Here is a 25,637-nt window from a genome sequence, read left to right as displayed (position 1 = left end):
ACACACATGTTTCAGGTAATGTCTGGGATCAGGCTGGGAATCTAAGGTTCTGTGAGTCTCTGGAAGGACTAATATTACCTCACCTTCACCCTCACAAACGGCCCTTCCGGGCTGGGCATGGTGGCTCACCCCTGTAATCCCAGCACTTTGGGAGCCCAAGGCGGGTGGATCTTGAGGTCAGGAGTTTTGAGATCAGCCTGGCCAATGTGGTGAAACCCCATCTCTAGTAAAAATACAGCCGGGCGCGGTGGCTCATGACTGTAATCCTAGCATTTGGGAGGCCAAGGCAGGCAGAATGCCTGAGCTCCGGAGTTCAAGACCAGCCTGGGCAACATGGTGAACCCCCATCTCTGCTAAAATACGAAAAGAAAAATTAGCCAGGCATGGTGGCGTGCACCTGTAGTCCCAGCTACTCAGGAGGCTGAGGCAGGAGAATTGCTTGAACCTGGGAGGCGGAGGTTGCAGTGAGCTGAGATCGTACCACTGCACTCCAGCCTGGCAACAGAGCAAGACTCCGTCTCAAAAAAAATAAATAAATACAAAAATTAGTCTATGAAAAATACAGGCGATGGCTCATGCCTGTAATCCTAGCACTTCGGGAGGCTGAGGCAGGTGGATCACCTGAGGTCAGGAGTTCCAAACCAGCCTGACCAACGTGGTGAAACCCCATCTCTAATAAAAATACAAAATTAGCTGGGCATGTTGGCAGGTGCCTGTAATCCCAGCTACTCAGAAGTCGGAGGCAGGAGAATCGCTTGAACCCAGGAGAAGGGGATTGCAGTGAGCCAAGATTGCACCACTGCACTCCAGCCTGGGCAACAGAGCGATACTCCGTCTCAAAAACAAAAACAAAGGCTCTTCTGTAGAGCATCTGCAAGTGACCTGTGAATCACCAGTTCTTGCCTCATGGGGGCAGGCAAGAGGTGTGGCATCGAGGCCAAGAGATTTGGATGCTGGACATTAACCAGCCCTCCCAGCCAATGTTGGGCATTTGCTTGGCATCGAAACTAGGCTGTCACTAGGACCCACAGCCCAAGCTTGCAATGCATATACCACTTAAGCATCACCTCCAACACTGCATATCCCACTTGACAAAATATGCTCCATTCAGCCACCACCATCACTCAGGCATCTTGCAGCTTCCAAAGCAGAAAGGACTACCAGGAATGAGGCAAGTGCCACCCTTTCTGGTTGTGTGATCTCAAGTAGGTTACTCCCCGTCTCTGTCCTCGTCTATAAAATGGAGGTGAGCCGGGAACGATGGCTCATGCCTGTAATCCCAGCACTTTGGGAGGCCGAGGCAGGCATATCACCTGAAGTCAGGAGTGCGAAACCAGCCTGGCCAACATGGTGAAACCCCGTCTCTACAAAAAATACAAAAGTTAGGCGGGCACGGTAGCTCACGCCTATAATCCCAGCACTTTGGGAGGCCGAGGCGGGTGGATTACCTGAGGTCAGGAGTTCGTGACCAGCCTGACCAACATGGAGAAACCCCTAAAAATACAAAACATTACAGTCTCTACTAAAAATACAAAAAATTAGCCGGGCGTGGTGGCGGGTACCTATAATCCCAGCTACTTGGGAGGCTGAGGCAAGAGAATGGCGTGAACCCGGAAGGCGGAGGTTTCAGTGAGCCAAGATCACGCCATTGCACTCCAGCCTGGGCGACAGAGTGAGACCCGGTCTCAAAAAAAAAAAAAAAAAAGTTAGCCAGGTGTGGTGGTGGGCACCTGTAGTCCCAGCTACTTGGGAGGCTAAGGCAGGAGAATCACTTGAACTCAGGAGGCAGAGATTGCAGTGAGCCAAGATCACTGCACCACTGCACTCCAGCCTGAGCAACAGAGCGAAATTCTGGCTCAAAAATAATAATAAAATAAAATAAAATGAAGGTGAAATAATAGGACTTTGCCCACTGGGCCTCTGCGAGAGCTAAATAATATTGTACATGGAAAGCACTCAACACAGTGCTGGGTACACAGTAAACATTCAGTAAATGTTAGGTGGTATCAGTATTATCAATGAACTGTTAAAGGTTATCAATGAACTGTTAAAGGCTGCTCAGATGTGAAGGATGTAACTTTCCATGGCCCTGATAAAAAGGTTACCAGACATCTCAGAGCTCCAGCAGAGTGGGAAGAGACGAGAGGATCAGTGAGTCCAACAACCTTATCTCACAATGGAGAATCTAAAGGTCAGTGAGGAAAAGGGCCTAGTTCAAAGAGGACCAGGACTGGAACGCAGGGTTCTTCCCCAGACCAATTTCATCCCCAGATGTGAGCTGCCCAGGAGAAGAACTGAGAAGCAAAGCACACCATCATCTCTATTGCTTCACTCAGGCTTCCAGTCAATCTATTTTTTAAGCACCTACTATGTTCTGGTATTGTGCTGGTCATTCGTACAACACAGAGGTGTCTTTCCATTGGTCCCACCACCTGACACCAGGGCATCTGTCCGTCTGAGTTGCCACCCACCCCAGCCTTACCTGGGCTCTGGGTCAGTGGGGGTGCACCTCTTCGAAACATATGCCATCTTCAAGGACACGTGTTTGGCCTCACTGAGGTTCCCGGGTGTAGGGCCAGGGGAGGAAGGCTGCCGCTGAAGGGGTGAGGCAGGAGGTGAGTCCCAGCCAACTGAGGTCCCACCAGCAGAGTTCTTGAAATACGGTGAGACGTCCTTCATATACTTGACTGATTGGGAGAGACATCAGCAGTCACCACTGTGACATGGGCTCCCAGCACATATCACAATTGTCACTAACTTATTAAGAGTTTAATTTACATCCAGTGTCACTATTAGACCCTTAGTAAGCAAGAGTCCAATAGTGATATTAACAAATTCTTCTAGGTTAAAGTCTCTGACGGGGCAGTGGAGCAGAAAATACTGTATCCCTTCTCTCTATCCCTATATAGAGATAGGGCCCTCCTATATCCCTTCTCTCATTTTCCCCATGGCTGATAGACATACAGCCACCTGGAAGAAAGACTCTATTTCCCAGCCTCCTTTGCAGTGAGGTGTGGCCATGTGACTTTTTTTTTTTTTTTTTTTTTGAGACAGTTTCTCTCTGTCACCCAGACTAGAATGCCATGGTGTGATCACAGCTCACTACAGCCTCAATCTCCCAGATCAATCAATCCTCCCACCTCAGCTCCCCAAGTAGCTGGGTCTACAGGTACGCACCACCACACCCAGCTATTAATTTTTTGTAGAGATGGGGTCACGCCATGTTGCTGGTCTTGAACTCCTAGACAGTGTATACAAGAAGGTAGTTACAAGACTTTCCCAGGCTGGGCATGTTGGCTTATGCCTGTAATCCTAGCACTTTGGGAGGCCAAGGCGGACAGATCATTTGAGGTCAAAAGTTCGAAACCAGCCTGACCAACATGGTGAAACCCCGTCTCTACTAAAAATACAAAAACTAGCCAAGTGTGGTGGCTTGCACCTGTAATCCCAGCTACTGGGGAGGCTAAGGCAGGAGAATCACTTGAACCCAGGAGGAGGAGGTTGCAGTGAGCCAAGATCATGCCACTGTACTCCAGCCTGGGTGACAGAGCAAGGCTCTGTCTCAAAAAAAAAAGACTCCCAGGCTGGGCATGGTGGCTCACGCCTGTAATTCCAGCACTTTGGGAGGCCAAGGCAGTGTGGATCACTTGATGTCAGGAGTTCGAGACCACCCCAGCCAACAAGATGAAACCCTGTCTCTACTAATAATACAAAAGTTAGCTGGGCAGGGTGGTGCATGCCTGTAATCCCAGCTACTTGAGAGGCTGAGGCATGAGAATCACTTGAACATGGGAAGCAAAGGTTGCAATGAGCCAAGATTGAGCACTCCAGCCTGGACGATGAAGTGTGACTCTCAAAAAAAAAAAAAAAAAAAAAAAAAGACTTTCCCAAGACCTTGTCTCTCTTCTCCCAACAAGGATATACCCTCTATGGGTGCCTGATGCCTGCTAGCCCATGGGCAGCCTCTCTTCCTCTGCTCTCAACCACACCTGCTCCCAGGGCCATCTGGCTTGCTAGCTATCTGACGTCTGCAGTCAAAGCCCAGCCAACATGCCCTGTGAGTGGACAGCCCAGGAAGGAGTTAGGAAGTAATTCTTGGCCCACCTCCCTGAAAGAACCAGATAAGAAGCTATTTCTGTCGCAGGAGATGCCTCTGAGACTCAGATAAGATTCAAAGCAAACGGGCGCAAATAAGAGGGAGTTACAAACCCTGTTGGGGTTGGGATAGAAGCAATGTTGAAAGAAACCAGGGCCAGGTTTTTTTGGGAGAAGCAAGCCTAGGTCTGACTTTTGGGGACTAGGACTCAAATGACTTATCACTGTAGCAACGACTTACCCCAGGACTGACTATTGGATTATGTCTCAAAGGGCAGCAGAAGTGGGACATGTCACAGCCTACTTGACAGCCAAAAACCATCTCGTCTTTTTCCTTTGCTAAGAGAACCCTGAGCCCTAGAGGCTTAGAGGGAGAATCTTGATTGGTCAAATCTAATCATGATCATTACATCCTTCTTGCTTGCGACTGGTTTAGAAAGGGGCAAATGATACAGTTCTGGCCAATGAGATGTGAGGAAAAAAACACTGCCTTCCTTTTCTCCTCCTTTAGCCTTTCAAAGTTGCTGGCAGGGAGCTTGTTCCTAGCGCAATGACAGCCACCTTTTTTTTTTTTTTTTTTTTTTTGAGACAGAGTCTCACTCTGTCGCCCAGGCTGGAGTGCAGTAGTGCAATATTGGCTCACTGCAACCTCTGCCTCCCAGGTTCAAGCGAATCTCCTGCCTCAGCCTCCCAAGTAGCTGGGATTACAGGTGCGTACCACCACACCCAGCTAATTTTTGTATTTTTAGTAGAGATAGGGTTTCCCCATATTGGCCAGGCTGGTCTTGAACTCCTGACCTCAGGTGCTCCGCTGGCCTCAGCCTCCAAAAGTGCTGGGATTACAGGCGTGAGCCACTGTGCCCAGCCTACTTTTTGACCACAAAGCTTGGGGTCCACACATTGAGGATGGTGAAGCAGAAAGATGGAGAGACCTGAGTTTTTGATGATACCATGAGCCCCTAAATTAATCTTCCCTGGAGCCATGCTGTCTCAAGATGTTCGGAAGGATAATACATTTTCTTTGATGTTTAAGCCTCATTGAATTGGATTCCTGTTACTTGCAGTCAAAAGCATCCTGACAAATACAGCCCCCAATGGTGCAACTGCTACAACTCCTTGCTACAAGTGGCCACATCCCTCCCCTGCTCAAAGCCCTGCTCTGGCTCCCCTGCACCCTTCGCCTAACTTCAATGCCCTCTAGGACATGGGCCCTGCCCACAGGTCCTGTCTTCCTCCCTGGCTTCACTTCTTGCCATATCCCTAATCTCACGCTCTGGTCCAATCATACTAACTACTCAGAGGCTGTATGAGCTTCCAAACTTCCACACTATTGAAAACGCAGTTCCCAACCTTGTGCGGTGGCTCACATCTGTAATCCCAGCACTTTGGGAGGCCACAGTGGGTGGATAACTTGAGCTCAGGAGTTTGAGATGAGCCTGGCCAACATGGCGAAACCCCGTCCTTACTAAAAATACATTAAAAAATTAGCCGGGCGTGGTGGCAGGCACCTGTAATACCAGCTACTTGGGAGGCTGAGGCAGGAGAATTGCTTGAACCCGGGAAGCGGAGCTTGCAGTGAGCCGAGATTGCGCCACTGCACTGCAGCCTGGGTGACAGAGCAAGACTCCATCTCAAAAAAAAAAAAAGAAAGTAAAATTTAAAAAAAAATTAGCCAGGTGTGGTGACACATGCCTGTGATCCCAGCTACTCAAGAGGCTGAGGCAGGAGGATCGCTTGAGCCCAGCAGGCAGAGGCTGCAGCAAGCCATGATTACGCCATTGCACTCCAGTCTGGGTAACAGAGTGATACCCTGTCTCAAAAAAAAAAAAAAAAAAAAGAAAGAAAGAAAATGCAGTTCCGTCTGGAGTCAGATGCTCTTGGATTTGAATTCCAGCTCCAGCAATGTCTAACTGTGTAACCATGGACAAGGTCATTTACCTCTCTGGGCCTCAATCTGCTAGTCAATAAAAGATGAATAGGGCTGGGCACAGTGGCTCACGCCTGTAATCCCAGCACTTTGGGAGGCCGAGGCGGGAGGATCACCTGAGGCTGGGAGTTCAAGACCACCTGGCCAACATGGCAAAACCCTGTCTCTACTAAAAATACAAAAATTAGCCAGGCCATGGTAGTGTGCACCTGTAATCCCAGCTACTCAGGAGGCTGAGGCAGGAGAATTGCTTGAACCCAGGAGGCAGAGGCTGCAGTGAGCCAAGATTGCACCACTGCACTCCAGCCTGGGCAACAAGAGCGAAACTCTGTCTCAAAAAAATAATAATAATAATAATAATAAAATAAAATAAAAAAAATAAAAGATGAATAACTACAGCCAGACATGATGGCTCACGCCTGTAATCCCAGCACTTTGGGAGCCCGAGGCAGGCAGACTGCTTGAGCCCAGGAGTTCAAGACCAGGTTGGGCAACATAGCAAAACCGTGTCTCTACCAAAAACACAAAACATTAGCCAGGCATGGTAGTGTGCACCTGTAGTCCCAGCTACTCAGGAAGCTGAGGTGGGAGGATTGCTTAAGCCCAGGAGGCAGAGGTTGCAGTAAGCCAAGATTATGCCACTGCACTCCAGCCTGGGCGACAGAGCAAGACCCTGTCTCCAAAAAAAAAAAAAAAGTCTACCTCAGAGAGATGTCAGGATTAAATAAAATGTTGTAAGGCATGTGGTGAGTATTAAGGACTCAAGAAATAGGTGTTTCTCACTTATCAGCCTTTCTTGCCCACACTTCCTAAGTCTCTGATTCTGTGTATTGGGGTTGTCTCCTCCACAAAACTGGGAACTCCTAAAAGAAATGGCCAGGCGCGGTGGCTCATGCCTGTAATCCCAGCACTTAGGAGGCCAAGGCGGGTGGATCACGAGGTCAGGAGATCGAGACCATCTTGGCCAACATGGTGAAACCTCGTCTCTACTAAAAATACAAAAATTAGCCGGGCATGGTGGTGTGCACCTATAGTCCCAGCTACTCAGGAGGCTGAGGCAGGAGAATCTCTTGAACCCAGGAGGTGGAAGTTGTAGTGAGCCAAGATCGTGCCATTGCACTCCAGCCTGGGCGACAGAGCAAGACTCTGTCTCAAAAAAAAAAAAAAAAAAAAAAAGAAAAAGAAAGAAACTGGGCTTGCTCTTCAAACCCAGAGTTGGCTGGGCAATAGCTCACGCCTGTAGTCCCAGCACTTGGGGAGGCTGAGGCAGGCAGATCGCTTGAGCCTAGGAGTTTGAGAGCAGCTGGGCAACATGGCAAAACCCCGTCTCTACCAAAAATACAAAAAACTAGCTGGGCATGGTGGTATGCATCTGTAGTCCTAGGTACTTGGGAGGGTGAGGTGGGAGGCTGAGGTGGGAGGCTTGCTTGAGCCCAGAAGGTTGAGGCTGTAGTCAGCCTGGATAACAGAGCAAGACCCATTTCAAACCAACAAACCAACCCAGAGTCAGTGTTCTGTGAATGGAAAAATGAATGCCAGGGCAGGACAGGCTCATTTAGCAGGAGGGAAGAGGTGCCATAGCCCAGGAGACAGGCCCAGCTCAGAGGTCACCTCCTCTGAGGTGACCTTCCCAGATGCTCAGTCCGGATTCATCACACTCATCACCTCCGCAGTCCCCTACGCCTCACTCCCCTGTGATTGTCTGTGTGGGGTCTGTGTCCCCAACTAGGCTGAGAGCACTTTGAGGGCAGGGACCTGGTCTGACTCTTCTGTGTGTCCCCAGAATCCAGCAGAGATCTCATACACTACGTGCTCAGCAAATGAACATTTGTCAACTTTGAAGCCAGAGAAACTGCCAGATCCCTGCTCACCCAGCCATCCCAGATCTGGGTCCCCCTCCTTTCCCACAGGAACATGCTATAAATGGACAGCATACCAGCTGATGCCAGAATCAGGGCTTGCATTTCACAAACCAAGTTGCCTGTCCCAGAGTGGGGGTGGGGTCCTGGGGGCCCCAGAGTGTGGCCATAAATAGCCCAAATCTGAGGCCTCCTCCCCTCTCTGATTTCTGCCTGAGTCACCCGACAAGGCAGGGTGGGGCTGCCAAAGCCTGTGGCCTAGAGAGCTGAGGGCACGACCACAGCCCTGTGGCCAGTATTCTCCAGACTCCAAAGATAGGCCCGGCCAGTGCCCCCACCCTCCTCAGCCAAGCCCCTGGCCTGGGAGCCTGATAAGCAGTGACACATGGGCCCTTCCTCCTCAGGGAAGCTGAGGCACCTACAAACAGAGGCCCCAATTTCCAGGGACCTCCAGCTCTGCCAAGGAGGGAAGCCAGGGTCTGGCTCTGGCCCCAAAGAGCCAGGAATAGATTCCACTGGAAACATATGGAAGCGAAACAGAGCAGGATCACTCGTTAGGCCCAGTGTAAGTGGACTGGGGGTCACATATGCGTTGCTGAGAGAAGGGAACACATCTGTTTGGGCAACAGGATCTCCAGTACTTATCCCAGTGCTTAATAAATGTCTGTGACTGAATGTCCTGGCTGAAGGGAAGCCTGTCCTCTAAGCTCAAGCTGTTCCTTGTCTGTTCAGTGGGTGATCATTTACTTACCCCTACTTGAAATTAGATGATAGAGCCATTTGTTTACTAGCCCATGGCCTTTCTCCCCTAACTAGAATGTCAGTTCCCTGAGAGCAGGGGCTACCCTGTTTTCCGGTTCACTAGGGTATCCTCACCATCAAGAATAGTACCTGACGGCCCGGCACGGTGGCTCACGCCTGTATTCCCAACACTTTGGGAGGCCGAGGCAAGCGGATCACCTGAGGTCAGGAGTTGGAGACCAGCCTAACCAACATGGTGAAACCCCATCTCTACTAAAAATACAAAATTAGCTGGGTGTGGTTGCGCATGCCTGTAATTCCAGCTACTTGGGAGGCTGAGGCAGGAGAGTGGCTTGAACGCGGGAGGCAGAGGTTGCAGTGAGCCAAGATTGCGCCATTGCACCCCAGCCTGGGCAACAAGAGTGAAACTCCATCTCAAAAAAAAAAAAAAAAAGAAAGAAAAAAAGAAAATAGTACCTGACATATACCAGGTAAGCAGTAAAAGAAATCTGGGCCAGGCACAGTGGCTCACACCTGTAATACTAGGACTTTGGAATCCTTAGGTGGGAGGATTGCTTGAGCCCAGGAGTTTGAAACCAGCCTGGGTGACATAGGGAGACCCTGTCTCGAAAAAATAAAAAAATAAAAAAAAATTTCGAGACACGGACTCACTCTAGCCCAGGCTGGAGTGCAGTGGTATGATCATAGCTCACTGCAGTCTTGACCTCCTAGGCTTAAGCGATCCTCCCACCTCAGCCTTCCGAGTAGCTGGGATCAGAGGCTCATGTTATTATGCCTGGCTAATTTTTTTATTTTTTGTAGAGATGGGGTTTTGTCATATTGCCCAAGCTAGTCTCAAACTCCTGGGCTCAAGCAACCCACCCATCTCAACCTCCAATGTGCTGGGATTACAGGTATGAGCCACCGTGCCTGGCCTACAAAAAATTTTTAAAAACTAGGCCGGGCACAGTGGCTCATGCCTGTAATCCCAGCACTTTGGGGGGCCAACACAGGCAGATGACGAGGTCAGGAGATCGCGACCATCCTGGCTAACACGGTGAAACCCTGTCTCTACTAAAAATACAAAAAATTAGCCAGAAGTGGTGGCACGCGCCTGTAGTCCCAGCCACTCAGGAGGCTGAGGCAGGAGAATCGCTTGAACCCAGGAGGCGGAGGTTGCAGTGAGCCGAGATAAAACCACTGCACTCCAGCCTGGGTGACAGAGCAAGACTCCATCTCAAAAAAAAAAAAAAAAAAAAAATTAGCCAGGCATGGTAGAGCACACCTGTAGCCCCAGCTACTCAGGAGGCTGAGATGGGAGGATCACTTGAGCCAGGGAGTCGAGGCTGCTATGATCATGCGACTACACTGCGGCCTGGGTGACAGAACAAGACCCTGTATCTATAAATAAGTACATAAGTAAATAAAAGAAAAAAATGTGTTAGATGAATGAATACTGAAAGGCCTGGGGCTTCTCAGTGTGGAGCAAAAACATTGAAAGTGGGTCCGGGGCCTGGCGTGGTGGCTCACGCCTATAATTCCAGCACTGTGGGAGGCCAAGGCAGGGGGATCTCTTGAGCCCAGGAGTTCAAGACCAGCCTGGGCAACATAGCAAAACCCCATCTCTACTAAATATACAAAAAATTAGCCAGGTGTGGTAGCGTGCAGCTATAGTCCTACCTACTAGGGAGGCTGAGATGGGAGGATTACTTAAGCCCGGAAGGCAGAGGTTGCAGTGAGCCATGATTGTGCCACAGCACTCCAGCCTGGGCCACAGAGTGAGAACCTACCTAAAAAAAAAGGGAAGAAAGAAAGTGGGCCCTGGAGTGAGGCAGGCTTGTAATAATGTCCTTGCTCTGTGACCTTGGACAAGTGACTTGACCTCTGCGAGCCTCTGTTTCCTTATTTTAAAAATGGAAGGGCCGGGCATGGTGGCTCCCGCCTATAATCCCAGTGCTTCGCGAGGTTGAGGCAGGCAGATCACCTGAGGTCAGAAGTTCGAGACCAGCCTGGCCATCATGGTGAAACCCTATCGCCACTAAAAATACAAAAAAAAAATTAGCCAGGCATGGTGGCACATGCCTATAATCCCAGCTACTTGGGAGGCTGAGGCAGGAGAATCCCTTGAATCAGGGAGGCAGAGGTTGCAGTGAGCCAAGATCGTGCCATGGCACTCCAGCCTGGGTGACAGAGCAAGACTCCATCTCAATCAATCAATCAATAAAACATAAAAAAAAAATAAAAGTAAAAATAGAAGTAAAATATATCTACTTTAAAGGGTATTAGAAGATTCAGCTGGGCCAGGCACGGTGACTCACGCCTGTAATCCCAGCACTTTGGGAGGCCGAGGTGGGCAGATCACCTGAGGGCAGGAGTTCAAGACCAGCCTGGCCAACATGGTGAAACCCTGTCTCTACTAAAAATACAAAAAAATTAGCCAGGTGTGGTGGCGGGCGCCTGTAATCCCAGCTACTCGGGAGGCTGAGGCAGAAGAATTGCTTGAACTCAGGAGGCGGAGGTTGCAGTGAGCCAAGATCGCCCCACTGCACTCCAGCCAGGGTGACAGAGTGAGACTCCGTCTCAAAAAAAAAAAAAAAAAAAAAAAGATTCAGCTGGAGGCTGGGCACAGTGGCTCATGCCTGTAATCCTAGCACTTTGGGAGGCTAAGGCCAGCAGATCACTTGAGGTCAGGAGTTTGAGACCAGCCTGGCCAACATAATGAAACCTCATCTCTCCTGAAAATACAAAAATTAGGCATGGTGGCAGACATCTGTAATCCCAACTACTTGGGAGGCTGAGGCAGGAGAATCACTCGAACCCAGGAGGCAGAGGTTGCAGTGAGCCAAGATCGCGACATTGCACTTCAGCCATCTGAAGTCTAGGTGACAGACATCTCAAACAAACAAACAAAAACAAAAAAAAAAGATTCGTCTGGGCTCAGTGGCTCACACCTGTGAGCACTTTGGGAGTCCAAGGCAGGAGGATCGCTTGAGCCCAGGAGTTCAAGAGCAGCCTGGCCAACATGGCAAAACTCCGTCTCTACCAAAAATACAGAAAATTAGCCAGGTGTGGTGGTGCACACCTGTAATCCCAGCTACTCAGGAGGCTGAGGTGGGAGGATCACTTGAGCCCAGGAGGTTGAGGCTAAAGTGAGCTGTGATTGTGCCACTGCACTCTAGCCTGGGTGACAGAGAGAAACCCTGTCTCAAAAAAAAAAAAAAGCCAATGTAAAAATAAATAAATCAGTGAAAGATTCAATACCTGTAAAGCACCTTCTCCTGCCTGGCATAGAACAGGGCTGTCCAGAGATAGCAGTGGTTATGATTTCTGCTGCTGTTCCTAGTGTGACAGTATAAGGGGATAGGCATGTAATGTGGTGACAGACAGACAAGGATTCGAATCCAGGCCCCATACTATCACTCGCATGAGGCAAGGTCTCTCTGAGCCTCAGTTTCTTTGCCTATATAATGGGCACTGATATGTCAACCCTCAACTTGAACTTGAGGATTCAAGTTCTGGCTGCCCACCCATACACCCAGGATGGTGTGATGAGGACTTGGGATTCCACAGGCCCTGGAAGGGATGACCTTTAAGGTCTTGCTGGTCTAGCAAGGCTGAACTATAAATAGTTCCCAGACTCTGGCAGGCCCTATAACAGGGATGACCAGCAGAGCCCAGGGGTTGCCACACTTTGGAGGATAAAATCTCACCTTACCACACCCTTGAGTAGTACAGGGATTACAACCTATACAAGATCCCAAAAGCATATGACCCTTTTGACCTAACAGCAACCCTTCCAGGAAGCACCCTTCAGATGAGTGCTCACAGGTGCACAGAAGGCTTATAGCACTATTGTCCATCCTGCAAGAGGATAGGGACAACTTGAATATTCATGAGTAGGGGCTGCTAAAAACAAGATGTGAACTCCCTGACTGGCAGACACTCACTACTCAGTCTTGTTCATAGCTATATCCCTGGTGCCTGCATCTAGTCCTGGCACAGACTACGGGATCAGTAAATATGTGTTACATGAACGAACAAATCCATGGGATTTTTTTTTTTAATCTGTAGACATGGGGTCTTGCTATGTTGTCCAAACTGGAGTGCAGTGGCTACTCACAGGTACATCATAGTGCAGTCCGGCCTCGAATTCCTAGCCTCAAACAATCCTCCAACCTCAGCCTCAGGAGTAAATAGGACTACAGATGTGTAGTCCTCCAGCCCAATAATGGGACATCACATAACCATTAAAAAGAAAGCCAGGCACAGTGGCTCACACGTGTAATCCCAGCACTTTGGGAGGCCGATGGTGGGCAGATCACCTGAGCTCAGTAGTTCAAGACCAGCCTGGGCAACATGGCGAAATCCCATCTCCACAAAAAGCACAAAAATTTAGCTGGGTGTGTTGATGTGCACCTGTAGTCCCAGCTACTCAGGAGGCTGAGATGGGAGGATCGCTTGAATCCAGGAGGTTGAGGCTGCAGTGAGCAATGATTGTGCCACTGCACTCCAACCTGGACAACAGAGTGAGACACTGTCTCAAAAAAATTATAAAATAAAAAATATTAAAAAGATAAAAAAGAATGAGACTTACATGTTCTCAACTTATTACGTGATAAAAGCAAATATGGAAACTTTCCAGAAGAAAATGTGTGAAAGTATCAACACTGGTTATCTCTATAAGATGATCCCTTTACACTCTCTTGTTGTTGGTAATTTTTTTTTTAAGAGATAGTGTCTTGCTCTGTTGCCCAGATTAGAGTACAGTGGCATAATCATAGTTTGGGTACAGCCTTGAACTCCTGGCTCAAGCAATCCTCCTACCCAGCCTCCTGAGTAGCTGGGATTACAGGTGCACAACACTATGCCCAGCTAATTTTTAAAAATTTTTTGGCCAGGTGCAGTGGCTCACGCCTGTAATCCCAGCACTCTGGGAGGCCGAGGCAGGTGGATTGCCTGAGGTCAGGAGTTTGAAACAAGCCTGACCAAGATGATGAAACTCCGTCCCTACTAAACATACAAAAATCAGCCAGATGTGGTGGCAGGTGCCTGCAATCCCAGCTACTTGGGAGGCTGAGGCAGGAAAACTGCTTGAACCTGGGAGGCAAAGGTTGCAGTGAGCCAAGATCGTGCCACTGCACTCCAATCTGGGCAACAAAGCAAGACTCAGTCTCAAAAAAAACAAAATTTTTTTGTAGGCCAGGCACAGTGGCTTATGCCTGTAATCTCAGCACTTTGGGAGGCCTTACGCAGATCACCTGAGGTCAGGAGTTTGAGACCAGCCTGGCCAACATGGTGAAACCCCACCTATACTATATACAGAAATTAGCCAGACATGGTGGCACATGCCTGTGATTCCAGCTACTTGGGAAGGTGAGGTAGGAGAATTGCTTGAACCCAGGAGCTGGAGGTTTCAGTGAGCCAAGATAGTCCACTGCACTCCAGCCTGGGTAACAGAGTGAGACTCCACCTAAAAAAAAAAAAATTGGGCCAGGCATAGTGGCTCATGCCTGTAATCCTAGCACTTTGGGAGGCCAAGGTGGGTGGATAACCTGAGAGCAGGAGTGGTGAAACCCCATCTCTACTAAAAATACAAAAATTAGCCAGATATGCTGGTGCGTGCCTGTAATCCCAGCTACTTGGGAGGCTGAGGCAGGAGAATCGCTTGAATCCAGGAGGCAGAGGTTGCAGTGAGCCGAGATCACGCCATTGCACTCCAGCCTGGCCAACAAGAGAGAAACTCTATCTCAAAAAAACAAAAACAGAACAAAAAAAATTGTAGAGATGAGGTCTTGCCATGTTGCCTAGGCTAGTCTCAAACTCCTGGTCTCAAGGGATCCTCCCACCTCAGCCTCTCAAAGTGCTGGAATTATAGGCATGAGCCAATTCTTTTTTTTTTTCGAGACAGGGTCTCACTCTGTCACCCAAGTTGGAGTGCAATGGCACAATCTCAGCTCACTCCATCCTCCACATCCCAGGCTCAAATGATCCTTCAGCCTCAGCATCCCAAGTAGCTGGGACTACAGGAGTGTGCCACCATGCCTGGCTAATTTTTGTAATTTTTTTTTTGGAGAGACAGGGTTTTGCTATGTTGCTCAGGTTAAGCTGGATATTTTTGAATAGGTATGTATTACTTTTTAAATTTTCTAAAAAATCTAGTTTATTTTTCGAAAAGACACCACCACATACCAAGCCATACAAGCCAGGGTTCAGAGATAATGCTGGTATCAACTCGGAAGCCTAGAGTCAGGGTTCCAGAATCTTAGTGATGGGAGAAAGCAGTACTTATTGAGCGCCCACTATATATTGGGGCCACGCTCAACTCTCTCAAACACACCTTCACCTAATTTCACCAATTTGATAGATGAATTAATATCCTTATTTATGTTTATTTTTATTACTTTTTTCTTTTTTTTTTTTTTTTTTTTTGAGACAGAGTCTCAGTCTCACTCTGTCGCCCAGGCTGGAGTGCCATGGTGTGATCTCAGCTCACTGCAGCCTCCACCTCCTGGGCTCAAGCGATTCTCCTGCCTCAGCCTCCTGAGTAGCTGGGACTACAGGTGCGCGCTAAATTTTGTATTTTTAGTAAAGACGGGGTTTCACCATGTTGACCAGGCTGATCTTGAACTCCTGACCTCAGGTGATCCACCCGCCTCAGCCTCCCAAAGTGCTGGGATTATAGGTGTGAGCCACCATGCCCAGCCATAGTATCTTTATTTAATGGGTGAGTAAAATGAGTCTCAGAGAGGTGACATAACCTGTAGTGCAGATAAGTATTTAAGAAAATGAGTTTTCGCCGGGTGCAGTGGCTCACACCTATAATCCAGCACTTTGGAAGGCTGAGGAGGGCGGATCACCTGAGGTCAGGAATTCGAGACCAGCCTGGCTAACATGGTGAGACCTCATCTCTACTAAAAATACAAAAATTAGCCAGGTGTGGTGGCGCACGCCTGTAATCCCAGCTACTTTAGAGACTGAGGCAGAAGAATCACTTGAACTGGGGAGGCGAAGATTGCAGTGAGCCGAGATCGCACCACTGTACTCCAGCCTGGGCAACAGAGCAAGACTCTGTCTCAAAAAAAAAAAAAAAAAGAATATGGGTTTTCAGCCAGGCACACTGGCTCACACCTGTAATCCCAGCACTTCGGGAGGCTGAGGCAGGAGAATCACTTGAGTCCAGGAGTTTGAGACCAGTTTGGACAATATAGTGAGACCCTGTCTCTACAAAAAATCAAAACAATAATAGCTGGGTATGGTGGCACACATCTGTAGTCCCAGCTACTGGAGAGGCTGTGGTGGGAGGATCGCTTGAGCCCAGGAAGTCGAGGCTATAGTGAGCCATGATCACGCCACTGCATTCCAGCCTGCATGACAGAGTGAGACCCTGTCTCTTACAAAATTTTTGTTTTTGATTAAAATACATATATATGAGTTTTGGCATCTGAAAGACCTGAGCTCATATTCCATCTCTGCCACACTGTGACCTTGGGCAAGTAATGTCACCTCTCTGAGCTTCAGTGTTCTCATCTATACAATGAATAATGTACCTAATTCACAGGGGTGACATTGAGGATTCAATGAAATAACACAGGGAAGGGCCGGGCATGGTGGCTCATACCTGTAATCCCAGCACTTTGGGAGGCCGAGGCGGGTGGATCACCTGAGGTCAGGAGTTTGAGACCAGCCCGGCCAACATGGTAAAACCCCATCTCTACTAAAAATACAAAAAATTAGCCAGGCGTGGTGGCACGTGCCTGGAGTCCCAGCTACTCGGGAGGCTGAAGTAGGAGAATTGCTTGAACCAGGGAGGTGGAGGTTGCAGTGAGCCGAGATCATGCCACTGTACTCCAGCCTGGGCAACGGAGCGAGACTCCATCTCAAAGAAAAAAACAAACACAGGGAAGGGACTTAGCATAGTAGGTGCTCATGGTGTTGAGCACAGTGTGGATGCTCAATAAGCAGCAGATGCTACCATCCTGATTATTATCACTATTATTTCCTCCACCACCGGCAGCAGCCAGGGTCACACAGCTCATCAGGGCCAGAATCTGCCTCCAGAGGCCCACAAGGCATTTTAATCAAGGTCCGGGGAACAGGCCAGGGCTGGATTAAGCCGTTTTGTTTGTGGGGAGTCACATGGTCCAAAGCTATGTGTGTGCACAGCCAACTAAACTTTTCCTTGAGAACAATGGTCAGAACAACAGGTCTTTGCGGCCGTGGGAGAACTGAACAGGAGCTCCATTCATGCCCTCTTCCTGGGACAGGGGTCCCTCCAGCATCTCTGGGGCACGGCATGACTCAGCTAAGTTGAAACACGGTGGCCCCAAATTAGCTACATCCATGAATGACATCCCGCTTTTGACAGTGGTGATGCATCAAGCCAGATCAAAGGCAGGACACCTGGCAGTGGCCATCTTCCTGGGAAGAGTCAGTAGGGAGCTGGCCTTAGAGTTCTGAGGACTCAGAACAGAAAAGCTCAAGAGTCAGTCAAGCTCAGCATGATTCTCAAGTCCCATCTTAAACATTTAGGAAAGTCAACAGCAATTGAAAAGGTGAAAGGTAAAGTAGAAAGGGTCCAAGATACACCCCACTGATCAGTCTCCAAACATCACCAAGATCTAATGTATGTTGGGCTCAATGCCAGACCTGGGGGCTCAGAGACAAGCTACAGGTGGTTCCTGCCCTCAAACAGCTTCCAGTTTACTAAAGAAAACAATAACAGGATCAGGCGCAGTGGCTCATGCCTGTAACCCCAGCACTTTGGGAGGACTGCTAGAGCCCAGGAGTTCAAGACCAGCCTGGGCAACACAGGGAGACCCTGTTTCTATTAATTTTTTTTAATTAGGCAGGTGTGGTAGCACATGCTGTCGTCCTGGCTACTTGAGAGGCTGAGACAGGAGGATCGCTTGAGCCCAGGAGTTGAGGCTGCAGTGAGCTGCGATCACACCACTTGTGCTATAGGCTGGGCAACAGAGTGAGATCCTAAATAAATAAATAAAAGCCTCATCTCTATGAGGGCTATACCTTCCTTACTTTATATAAAGCACTAAAATTCACTTTATTAATTTTTTTTTTTTTGAGATAGAAACTCACTCTGTCACCCAAGCTGGAATACAGTGGTGCAATCTTGGCTCACTGCGACCTCCACTTCCTGGGTTCAAGTGATTCTCCTGTCTCAGCCTCCTGAGTAGCTGGGATGACGGGTGCCTGCCACCACGCCCAGCTAATTTTCATATTTTTAGTAGAGATGGGGTTTCACCATTTTGGCCAGGCTGGTCTTGAACTCCTGATCTCAGGTGATCCACCCTCCTCAGCCTCCCAAAGTGCTGGGATTACAGGCATGAGCCACCTTGCCTGGCCTTAGTATTATTTTTTGGTTTTTTTGGGGTTTTTCTTTTTTTTTTGAGATGGAGTTTTGCTCTTGTCGCCCCAGGCTGGAGTGCAATGGTTCGATCTTGGCTCACTGCAACCTCCACCTCCCGGGTTCAAGCAATTCTCCTACCTCAGCCTCCCAAGTAGCTGGGATTACAGGCGCATGTCACCATGCTCAGCTAATTTTTGTATATTATTAGTAGAGACGGGGTTTCACCATGTTGCCCAGGCTAGTCTCGAACTCCTGACCTCAGCTGATCTGCCTGCCTCGGCCTCCCAAAGTGCTAGGAGGCATGAGTCACCACACCCAGCCAGCATTATTTTTAATGCATGACAGGCTCACTGTTGTCACAGTCTTGCCAGCCACACTGGAATGGGAGGAGGGAAGGGTGTTTTCCTTGAGGCTGTCCCTCCCTCTTCCCCCAGGCCTGGCCTCCAAGGGCCCAGGCTGGCCCTGGCTTGAGGTCTGCACACACAATGGGCCTCTCTAAGCAGCAGACAGACACATGCTGGCTGCCAGCTTGGGCCCAGACTGTGGTCACAAACACAACGCTCTGGCTGAGAACAGGATCCGGACATTTCTGCAAACCCCTGACCTAGTAGAAGAAATGTTCTAGGAGGCAGGTTGGGGTTGCTGAGGCTCAGCTGAGCCCCCAACTTAGGCCAGGGAAGTAAGGCTCTAGCTGACACCTGGAGTTTGCCGGTAATACTTGTTCTCCCAGGACATTCTCAGGGGATTCACTACCCACTGAGCTGGAAAAATATCCAGTTGCCTTGCCAAGTTCACATCCAAAGGACAAGCCATCCTTCCATGGCCCCTTGGAGGCGGCCTCAGTAATGGGATGTGAGTAGGGAAATGCTGAACAATGTGGCCAGTGATTGGACTCCGGGGGAACCTAGGCCCAGAGAGGGTCCCAGGAATCCTGGCTGCTCCAGACTAGTGCAACTGCCAGGCCCGGACCTTCTCCACTCCCCAAAGTCTCAAGGACCAGCCACGGCCCAGCATCCTCCTATCCTTCAGACTTCTCTGATCACTCTTGCCATTCAGAGATTCCTGACTCCAGTGCCTTCCACCACTCCTCCTCCTCCCCTCTTTGTGCTACCTTGAGTGGAATGACCTCCTTCCGTGAGATCTTGGGCCAGGAGAATAGGTCAAAAAAGACTTCAACTAAGGAAAAGTGGGGAAAAACATGAAGGCCACACTCTTCTTTCTCTTACCCAGGCCATAGGCAGGGTTCACCAAGGAATGATCTTGTCCTGTGAAACGTCTCAGAGAATATAAAAGCAGGGGCCCCTCAGTCCTGGGATGATACACATGTTACTTCTCTACTGCATCTGTAGTAGACATTGCTAATCAATTCCAGCTGTTTTCTGCTGAGCCCAGACAAAGCCTCCCAATCCTTCCAAATATGGAACTCACAGAACTACCAGTGGAGCTGACACTTATATTCTTTTTTTTTTCCTACAGAGATGAAATCTCACTGTGTTGCCCAAGCTGGTCTTGAACTCCTGGGCTCAAGTGATCTGCCCACCTAAGCCTCCCAAAGTGTTGGGATTGCAGGCGTGAGCCACCACGCCTGCCTGAAGCTGCCACTCTAAATAAAAGCTATTGATCACCTCTGGTCTAGCCTAACTCCAATAGGAAAACTGAGGCCCCTAGAAGGCAAGGGTCTTACCCAAGGCCAAACAGAGATTTATTGCAGAGCAGACAGGATTTCAGGCACCAGCTTTTTTTTTTTTTTTTTTTTTTTTTTTTTTTGAGATGGAGTCTTGCTCTTGTCGCCCAGGCTGGAGTGCAGTGGCACAATCACGGCTCACTGCAACCTCCGCCTCCCATGTTCAAGAGATTTTCCTACCTCAGCCTCCTGAGTAGCTGGGATTACAGGCGCGCGCCACCACGGCTCAGCTAATTTTTGTATTTTTAGTAGAGACGGGGTTTCCCCATTTGGCCAGGCTGGTCTCAAACTCCTGGCCTCAGGTGATCCGCCCGCCTCAGCCTCCCAAAGTGCAGGGATTACAGGCGTGAGTCACCGCACCTAGCCACCGGCTTTTAAAGAGTTTCTGTAGGCCAGGCATGGTGGCTCATGTCTGTAATCCCAGCACTTTGGGAGGCCCAGGCAGGCAGATCACTGAGGCCAGGAGTTTGAGACCAGCCTGGCCAACATGGCAAAACCCTGTCTCTACTAAAAATACAAAAATTAACCGGGCCGTGGTGGTGCACACCTGTAATCCCAACTACAGGACTGAGGCAGAGAATCGCTTGAACCTGGGAGAAGGAGGTTGCAGTAAGCTGAGATTGCACTACTGCACTCCAGCCTGGGCAACAGAGTGAGACCCTGTCTCAAGAAAAAAACAGTTTGTGTACAGGAGATAGTGTGTATGTTTTGTCTCCCCTACCACATGGTGAGCTCCTCCAGGAGAGGCCCTGGGTGTGGTTTGGTTTCTGACCCTAATGTACACACCATGCACACAGTAGGTGTCCATGAATATTTCTTGGCTTAGTGAGGAGGAATGGACGAAATGAGTTAGAGGGAAGGCTTGAGTATTCGCTCCTAAAGTCAGAAGGTGCTTCAAGGTCACACATTTACAGATACTACCTTCTCAAAATGACATACATGGGAACCCAGATAGATACATTCTTAATCTAAAGATGAGGAGGTGGGCCAAGCATGGTGGCTCATGCCTGTAATCCCAGCACTTTGGGAGGCTGAGGCGGGCGGATCATGAGGTCAGGAGATCGAGACCATCCTGGCTAACACGGTGAAACCCCATCTCTACTAAAAATACAAAAAATTAGCCGGGCGTGGTGGCAGGCACCTGTAGTCCCAGCTACTCAGGAGGCTGAGGCAGGAGAATGACGTGAACCTGGGAGGTGGAGCTTGCAGTGAGCCGAGATCCCGCCACTGCACTCCAGCCTGGGCAACAGAGTGAGACTCTGTCTCAAAAAAATAAATAAATAAAAATAAAAAAGATGAGGAGGTGAGGGGACCTCCGTGTGAATGTGGATTTGAATTGTGTCTATAGCAGAAATTTTACCATAGACTAAACTTTCAAACAACAGAAGCTAAAAGAGCTTTCAAGTCAACAAAAATATGACATTTCGATGAATGTCAGTGGTTTCAAACTGCATTGCTGACTATAAATATCAAAGTAATGAGGCATGTGGGGAAAGTCTCATATCCATATCACTTATGCGGCATTCTATTATTTAACTTTGCCATTAAAATATGATTGATACACTTAAGCTTTTAAGGATCAATACTCTACAGTCAGCTTTTTTTAAGTATCAAAAAGATGCATCTAGACTGGGCACTGTGGCCTGCAATCCCAGCACTTTGGGAGACTTAGGTGGGAGGATCCCTTAAGCCCAAGAGCTGGAGACCAGCCCGGGCAACATGGTGAAACCCTGTCTCCACAAAAAATTGGCTAGGTGTAGTGGCTCACACCTGTAATCCCAGCACTTTGGGAGGCCGAGACGGGCAGATCATGAGGTCAGGAGTTCGAGACCAGCCTGGCCAATATGGTAAAACCCTGTCTCTACTAAAAATACAAAAAAAAATTAGCCAGGCGTGGTGGTGCACACCTGTAGTATCAGCTACTCGGAAGGCTGAGGCAGAAGAATCGCTTGAACGCGGAAGGCGGAGGTTGCAGTGAGCCAAGATCGTGCCACTGCACTCCAGCCTGGGCAACACAGTGAGACTCCATCTCAAAAAAAAATAAAAAAAAGGCCAGGCACAGTGGCTCACACCCGTAATCCCAGCACTTCTGGAGGCCGAGGCAGGTGGATCACAAGCTCAGGAGTTTGAGACCAGCCTGGCCAATATGGTGAAACCACATCTCTACTAAAAATAAAAAAATTAGCCGGGCATGGTGGTGGGTGCCTGTAATCCCAGCTACTCGGGAGGCTGAGGCAGAAGAATTGTTTGAACCTGGGAGACGGAGGTTGCAGTGAACCGAGATCATGCCACTGCACTCCAGCCTGGGCAACAGAGTGAGACTCCATCTCAAAAAAAAAAAAAATTAACCAGGCGTGGTGGCATGCATCTATAGTCCCAGCTACTCAGGAGATTGAGGTGGGAGGATTGTTTGAGCCCCAGGGGGTGGAGGGTGCATTGAACCAAGATCATACTACTGTACTCCAGCCTGGGTGACAGAGCAAGACCCTACCTCAAAAAAAAAGAAACAAGAAAAGAAAATGCATCCATGGCATTTAAATAGATATACCTAAAATATAAAATAAAATTTTAGGCAGGGCGTAGTGGCTCACGCCTGTAATCCCAGCACTTTGGGAGGCCGAGGCAGGCGGATCACGAGGTCAGGAGATCGAGACCACGGTGAAACCCCGTCTCTATTAAAAAATACAAAAAATTAGCCAGGCGTGGTGGCGGGCACCTGTAGTCCCAGCTACTCGGAGAGGCTGAGGCAGGAGAATGGCGTGAACCCAGGAGGCGGAGCTTGCAGTGAGCCGAGATCGCACCACTGCACTCCAGCCTGGGCAACAGAGCAAGACTCCATCTCAAAAAAAAAAAAAAAATTACATTTTATTTTATTTATTTAAATTTTATTTTATTTTATACCTGGGTCAACCAAGGACCCAGAACTTATTTGCTTCTGTGGCCTCTTGGACAATCCTTTAGGGAAACCAAGGCAACCCACCAGGATTTGGGCCTGGGACGCAACTCAGCAGCTTCTCTGGCCGTGTTATTCTCCATCAGCCCCCGCCACCTCCCTGTGCCTGTTCTGGGCCATAAGCCAGAGACACATTCCTCAGGCCCCCACAGGCTTCCAGAGCTGACAGAGTTTGAGGAAAGGGCTGACCAAAGCAGAAACCTCTTGAGAGACATGGCACAAGACAGTCATGGGACAACCTCAATAGGAGGCCCATAACAACCAATGGGGAAACTGAGGCCCACAGAGGGCAAGGGTCCCACTCAAGACCACACTGTGAGGGAACAGTAGAGAAAGCCATTCAACCAAGGTTCCCCCACAAAACTCCTCTCTGATCCTGGCTGGAAGGATTTGATGTCCTACTCTATAAAAGCCAAGGCTTCCGGGTGTGGTGGCTCATGCCTGTAATCTCAGCACTTTGGGAGGCTGAGGTGGGTGGATCACCTAAGGCCAGGAGTTCAAGACTAGCCTGGCCAACATGGCAAAACCCTGTCTCTACAAAAATATAAAAATTAGCTAGGCATGGTGACGCACACCTGTAATCCCAGCTACTTGGGAGGCTGAGGCAGGAGGATCGCTTGAACCCAGGAGGCAGAAGTTGCGATGAACCAAGATCATGCCACTGTATTCCAGCCTGGACAACAGAGCAAGATTCCATCTCAAAAATAAATAAATAAAGTAAAATAAAACCCAAGACTTCTCCCAAAGGAGGATGGGTCTTAGGGTTTTAAGGCCCAGGCACTAAAAGAACCTGAAGTCAAGAGCTCTCCAGGACCCACAGGAAAGAATCTGAGCTGCCCCTTCCCCAGTCCGCACCCCTCTCTCCCTGTGTCACGCAGGGGCTGGCACACTCTGCCATGTACCTTTTTGCCCTAGTCGCAACAACCCAGAAAGGCAGGAGCTACATCCCTGTTTTACAGATGAGGAAACTAAAGCTCACGGAAATGAAGTGACTTGTCCAGGGCTACACAGCTAGTGACTGGAAGACAGAAAATGCAAATCAGGTCTGCTTGGCTCTACGCCAGCTCTCCCTCCACCATCCCACGCTGTCTTCAGGCAGGTCCCCAAGTTCTATTTCTGTTTTCAATCCTGCCCACCTCCCAGCCCCCAGTGCTGGGATGGGGCCTCTTGAGGCCTGGGGGAGGTAGGGAAGCAGTGGAACACCTCCACCCAGCCCCTCTGGACCCTAGAACGTCAGTGCTTACCCTCTAGCACCACCTCCTTGCCTGTCTTCTTGAGGGCCTGCACTGCCTCATCATGGGTAGCAGAGGACAAGTCTTCCCCATTCACGGACAGGATGGCATCCCCCACAAAAAGGGCCTCTGTCTGGTCAGCTGCCAATCCCTTGAAGATCTTGGAAATGAGAATAGGCATCTTGTTCTCCCGGCCACCTGCACAGGTACAGAAGGAGGACAAGACTGAGGCAGATACTCCAACACTTGGGAGTCACATCAAGGCACAATTATTTCTGAAGGCTTCCCTTGGTGCCTAGCCCAGTGCTAGAAAAGGGAATGGGAGAATAAAGGGAATCTGAGAAAAACCTTGGAAATTTGGGACACTAGTAACGCTAATAATGAATCATTTTCGATTAGGTCCGGTGGCTCATGCCTGTAATCCCAGCACCTTAGAAGGCTGAGGTGGGCAGATCACCTGAGGTCAGGAGTTCAAGATCAGCCTGGGCAATGTGGCAAAACCCCGCCTCTACTAAAAATACAAAAATTAGCCAGGCGTGGTGGCAGGCACCTGTGGTCTCAGCTACTAGGGAAGCTGAAGTAGGAGGATCACTTGAGCCCAGGAGGTTGAGGCTGAAGTGAGTTCAGATTGTGCCACTGCACACCAGCTTGGGTGGCAGAAGGAGACCCTGTCTCAATAAATTAATTAATTAAATAAATCATTTTCAAAATTCATAATGCTATAGTTTGATCTCTGGATCTTTTGATTAAGTGCTTTGGGTGTTCACCAGTGTTTGTGCAACTTAGAAAGTGCTTCAATCACTTTTTCTTAAATGTTTTCGATTTTTCTCATGTAACCCATAAGTATACATGCCTACTATGCACCCGCAAAAATTAAAAATGAAAATAACCAGACAAAGTGGCTCACGCCTGTAATCCCAACACTTTGGGAGGCCAAGGCAGGCGGATCACTTGAGGCCAGTAGTTTGAGACCTGCCTGGCCAACATAGCGAAACCCTGCCTCTACTAAAAACACAAAAAAAGGGCCAGGTGCGGTAGCTTACTCCTGTAATCCCAGCACTTTGGGAGGCCAAGGCTTCTGGATGGATCACCTGAGGTCAGGAGTTCGAGACCAGCCTGGCCAACATAGTGAAACCCTGTCCCTGCCAAAAATACAAAAATTTAGCTGGGCGTGGTAGCGGATGCCTGTAATCCCAGCTACTTGGGAGGCTGAGGCAGGAGAATCGCTTGAACCCGGGAGGCAGAGGTTGCACTGAGCCGAGATCACGCCATTGCTCTCTAGCCTGGGCAACAAGAGCGAAACTCTGCTCAAAAAAGTAAATAAATATATAACAAAAAATAAACAAATAAAAAAATATGGCTGGGCGTGGTGGCTCACTCCTGTAATCCCAGCACTTTGGGAGGCCAAAGTGGGCGGATCACCTGAGGTTAGGGGTTCAAGACCAGCCTGGCCAACATGGCGAAAGCCCATCTCTTCTAAAAGTACAAATATTAGCCGGGCATGGGGGCTCATGCCTGTAATCCCAGCTACTCGGGAGGCTGAGTCAGGAGAATCACTTTAACCGGGAGGCTGAGGTTGCAGTGACCCAACATCGTACCATTGCACTCCAGCCTGGGCAATAAGAGCAAAACTCCGTCTCAAAAAATAAATAAATAAATACACAAAAAATTAGCTGGGTCTGGTGGCACATGCCTGTAGTCCCAGCTACTCAGGAGGCTGAGGCAGCAGAATTGCTTGAACCTGGGAGGTGGAGGTTGCAGTGAGCCAAGATCACACCACTG

The 25,637-nt window shown here is 49.1% G+C and overlaps 1 protein-coding gene across 5 annotated transcripts in view; it reads right to left on the bottom strand.

Annotated features, from left to right (window-relative positions):
• SNTA1 (syntrophin alpha 1) overlaps positions 1-25,637 on the bottom strand; it is a 36,731-nt gene that overhangs the window by 7,618 nt on the left and 3,476 nt on the right. For all 5 annotated transcript variants that reach the window (XM_063633775.1, XM_063633776.1, XM_063633774.1 and 2 more), the window contains exons 2-3: positions 23,868-24,053; positions 2,483-2,687 (exon numbers count right to left, since the gene is read on the bottom strand). In XM_063633775.1, the coding sequence (XP_063489845.1) occupies positions 2,483-2,687; positions 23,868-24,053 (391 nt within the window). The remainder of the gene's footprint in view (positions 1-2,482; positions 2,688-23,867; positions 24,054-25,637) is intronic.

This window comes from Symphalangus syndactylus, chromosome 24 (assembly GCF_028878055.3).
Source record: "Symphalangus syndactylus isolate Jambi chromosome 24, NHGRI_mSymSyn1-v2.1_pri, whole genome shotgun sequence".
NCBI lineage: Eukaryota > Metazoa > Chordata > Mammalia > Primates > Hylobatidae > Symphalangus > Symphalangus syndactylus.
The sequence above is the reverse complement of the archived record's forward strand: the minus strand, read 5'-3'. Positions and strand labels throughout refer to the sequence as shown.